Source organism: Dreissena polymorpha, chromosome 14, assembly GCF_020536995.1.
Source record: "Dreissena polymorpha isolate Duluth1 chromosome 14, UMN_Dpol_1.0, whole genome shotgun sequence".
Taxonomy (NCBI): domain Eukaryota; kingdom Metazoa; phylum Mollusca; class Bivalvia; order Myida; family Dreissenidae; genus Dreissena; species Dreissena polymorpha.
Genome location: NC_068368.1, coordinates 24658343 through 24671374, shown reverse-complemented (window position 1 = coordinate 24671374; position 13032 = coordinate 24658343). Strand labels below are relative to the sequence as shown.

Sequence of the window (13032 nt, the reverse complement as noted above, 5' to 3'; positions counted from 1 at the left end):
AATCCCCATTTCACAAAGCACGGTTCATATGAATCCAATCAACCAAACATGTATGTGATAATACAACCGAAGGCAGGTTCATCTACGAATTAAAAACGTGGTGTAAAACGATAACTCGATTTTGGCCGATCCCATATTTAATGGGTGAACTTGAAGATAAAGTTATCAATAGTGCGACTTAAAAACATGGTATGTGCACACTATATAGTATGACTTCTCAGTACACAAATGAGTAGCCCTCTATAACTTACATGCAGAATATGTGCAGAAAGTTAAACATACCTTTTGCAACTGTCAAAACCAGTGTCAGTGCGACAAACCAAATCTTCATTTTTTTCTTCACACCGTTGCAATTTATTTACTCACTCTGCTTAAGTAACTTGTTTTTATCCTGAGTAGTTTAGTAATATTAAGGCGCTGATGTGTTTATATACTTTACATTATTGTAATAACAACTCATTTTTGAAAACCCATTCATTACGTGGCCTTTAAATGCGCATATATGACTCACTTACATCAAATCGAAAGTAAAAGTAGATAATGAGTGTTGTAAACACTTGACTTGATATAACATAAAGGGAGAAAATTATGTTATTGTAATTGAATGTGTATAACGGTTGATTATCTTTCTTGATCAATGTTCAATATGTTTCTTTTTTCATGATATAGATCGTTCACTTTTGATTATGAGGGTTGTTACAAAAATTTAGCTTGAGCACGGATATAGGTCACTTGAAATAATAATCCGACATGTGGTTGATATACAAAATCAAATAAAGCATTTCGACTGAGCACTAAAACAGAATTGGACTTAAGTTCACTTGTACCTTGTATACACATTCCGACAACAGACTATGGATCACTTCTTGATCAGATAAACATCAACTCTTATGTACCAAAGTTTAAAAGTCGAGTATTGGAGTCTTACCACTCAGATCATAAAGCTGTCTACATATCAATAGAAATGAAGTGAACATGGGAATGAAATACAAGAAAAGATGAAGGTCAATAAGGTAAAATACTTACTAGATCTCTAATTATATTTTGCATAAATTTATCAATATCATTTAGCATTTTCCAGAAGTTGGGGATATATAATTCAAATGCAGTATTTTGAACATCACTGTGTCAATAAATATAATCAATGTTATCGTTAATAAAGATGTATGAAAATATAAATACAAAGCATACACTACTGATAATGCTCATCAACAATGAATTATAAGATATTAATTATACCTTTCTACCATAAGCTTGTACAATCCAATATGATTGCCTGTATTATTGCATTATATGTATAATATGTTTAATATTATTGCATTATATGTATAATCTACATGATATTACAAAAAATAAACAATATACAAAATGTGTTGCTTTTTTAAAAGTTTTGAAAAAAATAATATTACATTGTAAGTAATGTCTGCAGTTGATTTTAACCTAACTTCATTTTTTATTTACTGTCACTAATGCAAATAGCCAAATGCTGTCTTTCTTAATACTCCTTTTGCTTCAATATCAAGCATTTATTACTCTATCGAGACTGAGAAAAGTTGAGCATGCTGTACTAACCACAGTTCTTGTTTTGCATCGAATCAAAGTTGGGACCAACACGACTGCGAGACGGTCATGGTAGACAACAATGCGGAGTTGTACATCGGTACATTGTACATGGGTGGGGGCAAGCATCCCAAGTTCGTCCGTCTTCCTAGCAACGCATGGGGCTCGCACCACCGCGTGCAGGTCGACGAGGGCGTGTTCTTCAACATGACGTCATGGATTGTGGGTCATGTTGGAGCTGATATCTCGCCAATTGGACGTGAGGTTAACATGAATGGCAATTATTATATTTAGAAATGAAAGTCATCTAGAATATTGCTAATAATTAAATGTTCAGTGTGGAATATCACTTTCGAGAAGCTCACATAAAATTTGTTAATACAAAGTGTTAAATTTCTATATGTTAATACTGCGCCATGAATATATACAATCTGGTTAAGTATATTAACTTATTCATTTATATAAGAATCCCCTACCAATAATAAAATGCTTCAAGATAAAGTACACACACAAGCTAGTGAATATTTATGAATAAGGGATGTACTCGTAACATCCAAAATGTTAAAATATTTTCAAATCTCACATGCTATACGCGAATTACAATTAGTATTACTACCATTGCATTTCAGTACATCTTAATAAACCTCCATTCGGGTTATAGTGAAGACGTACTTACAGATCTACTACTTGTACATCCCAGACGGAGATTACTACGCGCACATGACGTCACCTCCGGTCCTGATACTATATGATATTGAACTTCAAGGCGAGGCCGTGTGCTTCGATAGCGTGGGGTCCGGGTATTACACGGTCAGCGAAGGGACGCGCCCAGCCCTTCACTACTATAGGAGAAGCGGGAATTCCCCGGGCATCGTGGGTTGATGACCTCATCATCATTTTTAGGTTATTGTGTTGAGTGTTTGTATGTTAGAACTTGGGTAAATGAATAAAATGCGTTAATACAACGTAAATAAATCAGTATTTTTTTTTATAAGACTTGTATAATAAAAATGACAGATGGTCGCATATTCGTATTAGATTTTGCTGTAAACAAGTGTAAAGTAAAGCAAAGCTGAAAAAATTACATATAAAGATACAGTAAACGATTTCTGTTAATTTATATTGTGTGGGGAACGAACGTCATATATGTGGATATGCGAAATACCTTCTATATTTCTGCAAGGGTCATGTATATCTCTTGACGCAAGTGGCATACTCTAACGAAAGTGGGAATATAATTTATCAGCTTGATGGATTCTTGAAATGATCAGAAACGGAGGGTACAAATACCTGTTCTCATGTCTATGTCATTCACCATCTCCTGTAGACAACAGCTCTTTAAACATTACATAAACGTCATACCGGATTGTGAATCAAAGGAGATTTACATTGGTTAAGGTAATGTTTATTTTCAGCTTTTTCACTGTCTATCATCACCACCGGAAATAGATAACTAGCAAAGCGAAAGTAAACAAACCAACAATGGAGAGCAGTGAGTATTTAACTAAAACATCTAATAATTACTCGCTTCTGGATAACCAGTGCATGTTAGGCATCTTACAGAAAGATTAATATGTTTAAAAATGTGTATCTATATTGCAATTCGTATTGATGAATCATTATTTACACAAATTTATGACTGCTTGGTACCGGTTAGAAATTGGTACTTCTCGAAGAAACAGCTTTTCTTTTATGATAACCTGGTTTGTCATCGTGTATGGAGTTGATTTCCTATTCTTATAGACAATAGATACCATCTTAACGCTATTTCTGGTCTTGGTTTGATTATTTGGAAATCTATTAAAATAAAATAACTGTAGAGTACGGCGAATAGTTGTTTATGGCAAAAGTCGTGTACGGTGAATAGTTTAAGTCGTGTACGGCGAATAGTTGCAGCGTATTGGCCCAATTTGTCGCAAATTAAAATGGTTTTAAGAAAGTATTTTTACAAGATACGTATATATTCCTAAAGTCGGGTCTTTGCCCTTTTTAATGATGTATAAATCTTAATTTTAAACTTTGTTTTGCCCCCAGCATTAATACGCAAACACAGCACATGTGCTGAAATTTAAACAATGGCGACGCCATGTGCGTTTGCGGTTAAACGCTAAAACGCTGTGAACAGAAAGTCAGCCGTGTTCCAATAATTACACGAGTTGTATATCCAAACTTGTTTGGAATCCACTTGTAAGTAAATATTTTATCGATTCATCTTGATTTTAAAACATAACTAAGATCAAATAACACTAGAATCGTATTCAATTAAAATACGGACTGAGCAATGGTCGATCGATGTAGCAGGTGCCCGCAATTCAAAACATTTTTTAAAATATAAACAATGCATCAGAAGTATTCTTTGGCCTTAAACGGTCCCATCGTAAAGAATATAATTGTATTTAGTTGTTTTGTACCAAGATTGTCACGTATTTGCGATATTTTCATTTATTTTCCCTTACAAACTCATAACTATTCGCCGTACATAATTTAATTTTATTTTGCTATACGCCGTACACATCAGGTTCTATTCGCCGTACACAACGAAGGTTATATTTTAGCCAAACATTTTCATACTACCTATATTTTTGGGCTGAAGCTTGCAAAAACCGATAGTTTTTATAATTCTATTTGCACACCATTGAAAAATTCGGCAAAATTAGTATACTTTCCTCGTACAAAAGGAAAAAAGATGTCCCCATGAACTTAACTTTCGGTACCAGGTAGCTAATGATTGATCTATTTCAACACTCGAATGAATGAATAAAGAACTCCAATTTCTTACGATAGAAGTTTGATATGTCCAATATTAATTTGTCACACAGTTTTTGGAAAAGGTTCGCGATAAAAATGGTACAACTTATTCTTTTCACGAGCACTACCTCTTGCGTGATGTTTACTTTCGCTTTGCTGGTCATCTATTTCCGGTGGTGATGATAGACGGTGTTATTGAGTCATAGAGTTAACCGAGAGCTTGAGTGAGATATGTTGTGCAAATGCAAAACAGTTTCGAAACAAAAAGATGTTTCCAAATGAATAAATACATCGTCCAACTGAATAATTCGTGACGATTGAACCTCATTTTACGCCACAGCTCTTTTCTCTCTTCTCCAATACATCCACTTACACAATGCATGGTTCTTCTGGGCGAATTATTTCATACAGGGAAAATACGTGTGTCAGTATTTGAGAATTAGATAAAAATATTAATATGCATGAGCATTTGGCATCGACGTCTTAATTAGATGTAATTATAATACGTTTATGCATACACCTACAGTATTGATAAATATAACACGAGGAATGATCGCAAAAAACTGTTGTATATAGAAAACTTGAAACATTAAAGAAAACAAAATAACGTAATTGCACGCGGATTTAAGTATCATCATAAGACTATTTTTACATGGGATATTTTTGGAAACCGTGAACATGTTCCAATAGTGCTCTGGATATTTAAATTATAATTACGACTAGTTCACTGTTAACGTATGGCAGTGAGTTAATATAGGTTTACATACTACGAACATCACATAATTAATTCGAAATTACACAAGAAAGTCGCTAATAAGTTTGTATGATAAAGTATTCTGTGTTTTTAAGATTTTTATGAAACCGAGCACTTAAATGAAAAGAACGTTACTTTGGACATATACTACATTGAAACCGTTATATGATTTCATGCGGGAACTCTAAACAATTACAACAGCAATAACAGTTTATGCCAGTTTACCGGTAGAAACATCAAGGGTCTAATTACATGTATGTTTCGTTAATGCTTGTTTAGGTGATACTATTGCAAGATGCAAAAAAAAATGGATCTCGAATTTCTGACAAGATGTTATGAATGCTGCACACGGAAGAATGTTCAGATTTGTCATATGTAATATGATGAACCTTTGACAATTAAATTAGTCGCCTTCTGAGAAAACTGGGTATTATGCACAGGCTAATCAGGGACGACACTTTTCGCCTAAATAGGATTTTTTGCTAAGAAGAGACTTCATTTAAACGAAAAATGTTATAAAAGCATGCATCATGTCCAGTTTTCTCAGAACACGACTCCAATGTTTGATGCCCCGACACTGTGTGAGACAATTGACATGAAGCCTTATCTATGATCGCTCCGCCCACTAGAATTGATCCACCAATCAGCGATCGATTAATCGGGCGCACTCGTTAGCAACGACCTGTCCGCCATTTTCTAGACAAGCTACATGTTTAGGTTCACTTTTATTCCAACGAGTTTCTTTTGTTTTCCTCTTTAAAAAAACGATTGAAAATGGTTAAACGGTGTCAATGGGGATTGTGTAACTCGGACAATCGATATCCTGAAAGATTAGTTGGTGACATATAATTTATATCGTTTCCAAAGCCGAAAAGAGATCTTGAGAAGTGTAAGAGATGTATAAATACATGCGGTCGTCACCACGAACAACTGAACGTCAACACTGTCAAAGACAATTATAATATATTTTTATCGGATATACTAGCAGATTTAAATAATTTATGTTATCGATCTGATTATCACATAATATTTCACTTTAAAAAAAATAGTTTTATCAGTTACTAGCTCATTAATATACAGAAGCGAGGTTCATCTGCATTACTAAAAGAGAAATAAAACCCAGCATGAAGCCTAATTCGTGCTGTGTTTTATTACTCTGTTAGTAATGCACTTAATTGACATCATACATGTTATTTGAAGGTGACATGTGATATATTATCTTATTAACGGTATCTACACATTTGCAGTCATGTGGTGTCACCAATAAACGCTTTTAATCCACACTAGAAGCTCGAATGCCTAGATCTCATTTTTTAAACGAGTTTCGTTTATTTTGTTCGGATTAAAAAACGGAAATGAAATATGGCAAAAACGGTGTAAAAAGGGTTAATGCAACTCTGACATTTGGTATCCAGAAAGATAAGTTAGATTTATTAAATTTATACCATTTCCATCGCGGAAATGCGGTCTTGACAAGAGCGAGTGGAGGCTTCAAGAATTACCGAGATCCCCTTAAAGAACATTAATTCATTTCACAAACTTGAAATGTCATATAAGCAATAACTAAGCATTATTAAGTATGTATTATGTCACGTGTGCATGTAAAATAATTGAGAATTATGGTACCCAATTCGTGTAACTTTACGAAATCCCCGTTAAAAATCGCGTTTCTGTGTGTGTCAGAAACAAGTGAAAACCATTTTGTTATTATTTTAATAAAGACGTATCGATAAATGCTATTGTAAAAGAGTAATTCTTACTGATATTAGTTAACCAATAAATGCGGTAACTTCGGGGAAGTCGGTACCTGCGCGAGCGTCTGATATTGGTGGTGAATCGATATTGGTAGCCTTATTACTAGTAATTTATAATAGCCTGACCGTATTCCATTTCGTACAACGCTAATTTATATCAGACAATATCCAAACTTACTGTGTTGTTTTTGCGCTTTAAATTATAGTGATTGATAAATGTCCCATAAGCAATGTTTAATATGATTAATATCACTTTTATACGCAATAACATGTGGGATTGAGGTACCCACCCGGCGTCAGAAAGCGCGTAAAACTTCACCGAATTCCCAGTAATAAAGCGCTATTTCGTGTCAAATACACGGGTAGGGGGGAATGTTTCGGTAATAATTTTGTTAATTACACGGGTAAATACCGGTGAAGTGTTAATTTATTGCAAATACCACCATTACGCGTAATAACGGGTTCGATTTCGGTAAGCGCGCAAGCGTTTGAGAGCGTGTTTAATGTACCGATTTACCCGTTATAAATAGCTGATGTTCTCTTTAATCGTATATTTTTTGCATTTGCAGAATAACTTATTGGCATCAACCCATTTACAAGTGTAATATGGTGTTAAACAAGTCCATAAAATCATCCGGAATATCGCGTAAATCTATATGCAGTCTATAGGCAAAGAAGCCATTTTGGTGTTAGCTTGTCTAGGTTTTCTTCCCGCTGAGCCACGTGATTAAGTGGGCGGAGCGATCACTGATAAGGCGTCATGTCAATTAGCTTTGTACGCATGTCCTTTAGATTGTACACTAAATTTAATCTTCTGAAGTTAATGATAATTTCACAGATAAATTATCTATGCGTGTACTTAAGCTCGTTTTATCAACAGAAAACACACCTCCGTCCTCTTGTTCATGTGCCGTGTATATGACCACTCATGTTATGTCAAAGGCTGACTGTTTTCATATGGAGAATGTTTTTCTGATATCGGTGATGTAAGAGTCACAGTTGATTTTTATGAGAACAGGCGATTTAAGATTCGCCATCACAAAGTAGATTTTGAAAGAAAACATTCATTTCTGAAATTTCAATTTGATTGTGGTAATGAAAGACAATAAACAAGACAAAAATCGATATGATGTTCAAATGTATAGCATATTTTACATGTTAACAGTACAACATAAACAAACAAATTCGATGTTACTTATCTTGCTCCATCTCTTAAGTGCAAGACGAGGATACAAATTTGGTCAGACAATAAAATCTCATCCATGAGATTTCGGAACGAACGTTATAATGTTTGGCCCAATGGGCTCATAGTGTTCATGTCTGCGAATCAGATCGTACAGCTTCTGTCCAGGACTCTCCGTAGGCCTTGCGTCTCTGTGACCGTGCAGTTTAAAGTCGGGCGTGAGTTTACCAAGTTTTACACCAACTATAAGTGCAGCCTCAAGAGCATTCAAGGCGTCGTCAGTTGGGAGTTTTTCATTGAAGTTTCCCGTGAATGCAAATGAAATGGAAATATTATTCCAGCCAAGTGTATGGGCCCCAACCCGATCCCAACCTCGGCCAATGTATACCCCGCCGTCCTGTCCGATCACAAAGTTGTAACCGATGTCGGCCCATTCTTAAAAAGAAAAACGTCATAACAGTAGCTTTGTTGATGATATGAAACATTTAAACTTAAAATGGTTGTGTCTTTTTTAATATTGTATATAAAACAAATTCCACTGACGCAACTAGATCCAAAAGGACTCCATCGCCAATTTAACATTGTCTACATTCCACTTTGCCCTCCACAGTGACGTCTGACTCCCATAACGTGTATTTGTATGTCTTTGACAGAATATTTAGAAGACTATCAACCTGTATTATTCCCTGGGGAATAGTCCGAACTATACTGGCATACTTACGTAAGAATGCACACGTACGTACAAATGGACATTTACATAAGTATATTGTTCTTGACACCCATAGCTGATAGATTGTGAATATTATGTGAACAAATGAGATCATGACAAATCTCAGGAAAACTTACGCTTTACAGCCTGATGATACTGCTGTATATCACGCATCTCTATGGCACATTCCCATTGCGAGAAGCACTCGTTCATCACCGTATGGTGTATGAACACGTGACTGACGGGCATCCTCATATATAGTGCATGTTCTTTGGAGGGTTGGGCAAACCACTGCGTTCTCGTCACCATGGCAATATCGTTCATGTAACGCATACACTCCTCTGTAAGCATATTATTACATTGGTGACACATGCTCTGTTGTGTGTATCGTTTTCACAATATACATAACCATAGAAACAAGCAACCTATATAGCAATACGTTAAAGTTTTGAATAAAAAACAACTGAAATTTGAACCTTATTTTCGCACATGCTGTCATCGACATTACACAGATTTACGATGAACAAGCTTAACGAACATGACGAGCAAGATGGTTAATATACAGTCATACTGTGTACCAATGTATAGTTGTATACACTTATCGAATACCTTCATCTGCATCGCATAGCATTGGATCTAATGCATTTTTGTTCCATCTCGACTCTCCCTCAAAGATGTATGATTCAAAGTTGGAACCTTGACCTGTTTCCAATAAAAACAACAACAACGTGAAATTGGATTCAAATACGTGCTTTTCTTTCATCTTAGTCATTTTGATTGATATCTTTTTAATACGTATTTACTCATTTTTATAAATATTCCTTATACGCAAATCTAACTAATCGCTAGCATAAAACCAGTATCGTGCTGCAACATAACAATACTTAAGTTTCAAATACAATATTGTTTCTTTCTTTTTTAATGACAGCGGTATGAACATATGAGCCGTGCTCTGTGAAAAGTGGGTTAAATGCATGTGCGTAAAGTGTCGTCCCAGATTAGCCTGTGTAGTCCGCACAGGCTAATCAGGGACGACACTTTCCGCTTTTATGATATTTGTCGTTTAAAGAAAGTGTCTTCTCAGCAAAAATCCAGTTTAAGCGGAAAGTGTTGTCCCTGATGTGCCTGTGCGGACTGCACAGGCTAATATGGGACGACACTTTACGAACATGCATTAAATCCCCATTTCACAAAGCACGGTTCATGTGAATCCAATCAACCAAACATGTATGTGATAATACAACCGAAGGCAGGTTCATCTACGAATTAAAAACGTGGTGTAAAACGATAACTCGATTTTTGCCGATCCCATATTTAATGGGTGAACTTGAAGATAAAGTTATCAATAGTGCGACTTAAAAACATGGTATGTGCACACTATATAGGATGACTTCTCAATACACAAATGAGTAGCCCTCTATTACTTACATGCAGAATATGTGCAGAAAGTTAAACATACCTTTTGCAACTGTCAAAACCAGTGTCAGTGCGACAAACCAAATCTTCATTTTTTTCTTCACACCGTTGCAATTTATTTACTCACTCTGCTTAAGTAACTTGTTTTTATCCTGAGTAGTTTAGTAATATTAAGGCGCTGATGTGTTTATATACTTTACATTATTGTAATAACAACTCATTTTTGAAAACCCATTCATTACGTGGCCTTTAAATGCGCATATATGACTCACTTACATCAAATCGAAAGTAAAAGTAGATAATGAGTGTTGTAAACACTTGACTTGATATAACATAAAGGGAGAAAATTATGTTATTGTAATTGAATGTGTATAACGGTTGATTATCTTTCTTGATCACTGTTCAATATGTTTCTTTTTTCATGATATAGATCGTTCACTTTTGATTATGAGGGTTGTTACAAAAATTTAGCTTGAGCACGGATATAGGTCACTTGAAATAATAATCCGACATGTGGTTGATATACAAAATCAAATAAAGCATTTCGACTGAGCACTAAAACAGAATTGGACTTAAGTCCACTTGTACCTTGTATACACATTCCGACAACAGACTATGGATCACTTCTTGATCAGATAAACATCAACTCTTATGTACCAAAGTTTAAAAGTCGAGTATTGGAGTCTTACCACTCAGATCATAAAGCTGTCTACATATCAATAGAAATGAAGTGAACATGGGAATGAAATACAAGAAAAGATGAAGGTCAATAAGGTAAAATACTTACTAGATCTCTAATTATATTTTGCATAAATTTATCAATATCATTTAGCATTTTCCAGAAGTTGGGGATATATAATTCAAATGCAGTATTTTGAACATCACTGTGTCAATAAATATAATCAATGTTATCGTTAATAAAGATGTATGAAAATATAAATACAAAGCATACACTACTGATAATGCTCATCAACAATGAATTATAAGATATTAATTATACCTTTCTACCATAAGCTTGTACAATCCAATATGATTGCCTGTTTTATTGCATTATATGTATAATATGTTTAATATTATTGCATTATATGTATAATCTACATGATATTACAAAAAATAAACAATATACAAAATGTGTTGCTTTTTTAAGAATTTTGAAAAAAATAATATTACATTGTAAGTAATGTCTGCAGTTGATTTTAACCTTACTTCATTTTTTATTTACTGTCACTAATGCAAATAGCCAAATGCTGTCTTTCTTAATACTCCTTTTGCTTCAATATCAAGCATTTATTACTCTATCGAGACTGAGAAAAGTTGAGCATGCTGTCCTACCGACAGTTCTTGTTTTGCATCGAATCAAAGTTGGGACCAACACGACTGCGAGACGGTCATGGTAGACAACAATGAGGAGTTGTACATCGGTACATTGTACATGGGAGGGGGCAAGCATCCCAAGTTCGTCCGTCTCCCTAGCAACGCATGGGGCTCGCACCACCGCGTGCAGGTCGACGAGGGCGTGTTCTTCAACATGACGTCATGGATTGTGGGTCATGTTGGAGCTGATATCTCGCCAATTGGACGTGAGGTTAACATGAATGGAAATTATTATATTTAGAAATGAAAGTCATCTAGAATATTGCTAATAATTAAATGTTCAGTGTGGAATATCACTTTCGAGAAGCTCACATAAAATTTGTTAATACAAAGTGTTAAATTTCTATATGTTAATACTGCGCCATGAATATATACAATCTGGTTAAGTATATTAACTTATTCATTAATATAAGAATCCCCTACCAATAATAAAATGCTTCAAGATAAAGTACACACACAAGCTAGTGAATATTTATGAATAAGGGATGTACTCGTAACATCCAAAATGTTAAAATATTTTCAAATCTCACATGCTATACGCGAATTACAATTAGTATTACTACCATTGCATTTCAGTACATCTTAATAAACCTCCATTCAGGTTATAGTGAAGACGTACTTACAGATCTACTACTTGTACATCCCAGACGGAGATTACTACGCGCACATGACGTCACCTCCGGTCCTGATACTATATGACATTGAACTTCAAGGCGAGGCCGTGTGCTTCGATAGCGTGGGGTCCGGGTATTACACGGTCAGCGAAGGGACGCGCCCAGCCCTTCACTACTATAGGAGAAGCGGGAATTCCCCGGGCATCGTGGGTTGATGACCTCATCATCATTTTTAGGTTATTGTGTTGAGTGTTTGTATGTTAGAACTTGGGTAAATGAATAAAATGCGTTAATACAACGTAAATAAATCAGTATTTTTTTTATAAGACTTGTATAATAAAAATGACAGATGGTCGCATATTCGTATTAGATTTTGCTGTGAACAAGTGTAAAGTAAAGCAAAGCTGAAAAAATTACATATAAAGATACAGTAAACGATTTCTGTTAATTTATATTGTGTGGGGAACGAACGTCATATATGTGGATATGCGAAATACCTATATTTCTGCAAGGGTCATGTATATCTCTTGACGCAAGTGGCATACTCTAACGAAAGTGGGAATATAATTTATCAGCTTGATGGATTCTTGAAATGATCAGAAACGAAGGGTACAAATACCTGTTCTCATGTCTATGTCATTCACCATCTCCTGTAGACAACAGCTCTTAAAATATTACATAACCGTCATACCGGATTGTGAAGTGTATTCATATAATTTAAAATCAAAGGAGATTTACATTGGTTAAGGTAATGTTTATTTTCAGCTTTTTCACTGTCTATCATCACCACCGGAAATAGATAACTAGCAAAGCGAAAGTAAACAAACCAACAATGGAGAGCAGTGAGTATTTAACTAAAACATCTAATAATTACTCGCTTCTGGATAACCAGTGCATGTTAGGCATCTTACAGAAAGATT

At 35.0% G+C, this 13032-nt stretch overlaps 2 protein-coding genes across 7 annotated transcripts in view; one reads left to right on the top strand and one right to left on the bottom strand.

Annotated features, from left to right (window-relative positions):
- The window catches only part of LOC127857638 (6-deoxyerythronolide-B synthase EryA2, modules 3 and 4-like), a 34292-nt gene extending 23823 nt beyond the window's left edge, over positions 1-10469 (bottom strand). Inside the window, exons 1-3 of the mRNA XM_052394202.1 lie at positions 10168-10469; positions 9318-9410; positions 8846-9049 (exon numbers count right to left, since the gene is read on the bottom strand). The gene's annotated coding sequence lies outside the window, so the exon portion shown is untranslated. The remainder of the gene's footprint in view (positions 1-8845; positions 9050-9317; positions 9411-10167) is intronic.
- Positions 863-12420, top strand: LOC127857640 (uncharacterized). 6 transcript variants are annotated; one of them, XM_052394205.1, is made up of 3 exons: positions 863-1013; positions 11409-11709; positions 12100-12420. In XM_052394205.1, exons 2-3 carry the CDS (start codon positions 11515-11517, stop codon positions 12325-12327), a joined length of 423 nt encoding a protein of 140 aa, XP_052250165.1. In that variant the 5' UTR covers positions 863-1013; positions 11409-11514; the 3' UTR covers positions 12328-12420. The 6 variants fall into 6 exon arrangements, with proteins under 6 accessions (XP_052250165.1, XP_052250168.1, XP_052250169.1 ...); XM_052394208.1 differs by having other exon boundaries at positions 864-1013; positions 11487-11709; XM_052394209.1 differs by lacking the exon at positions 11409-11709 and adding an exon at positions 1602-1824 and having other exon boundaries at positions 867-1013.
- Positions 12421-13032: the final 612 nt, after the last annotated feature.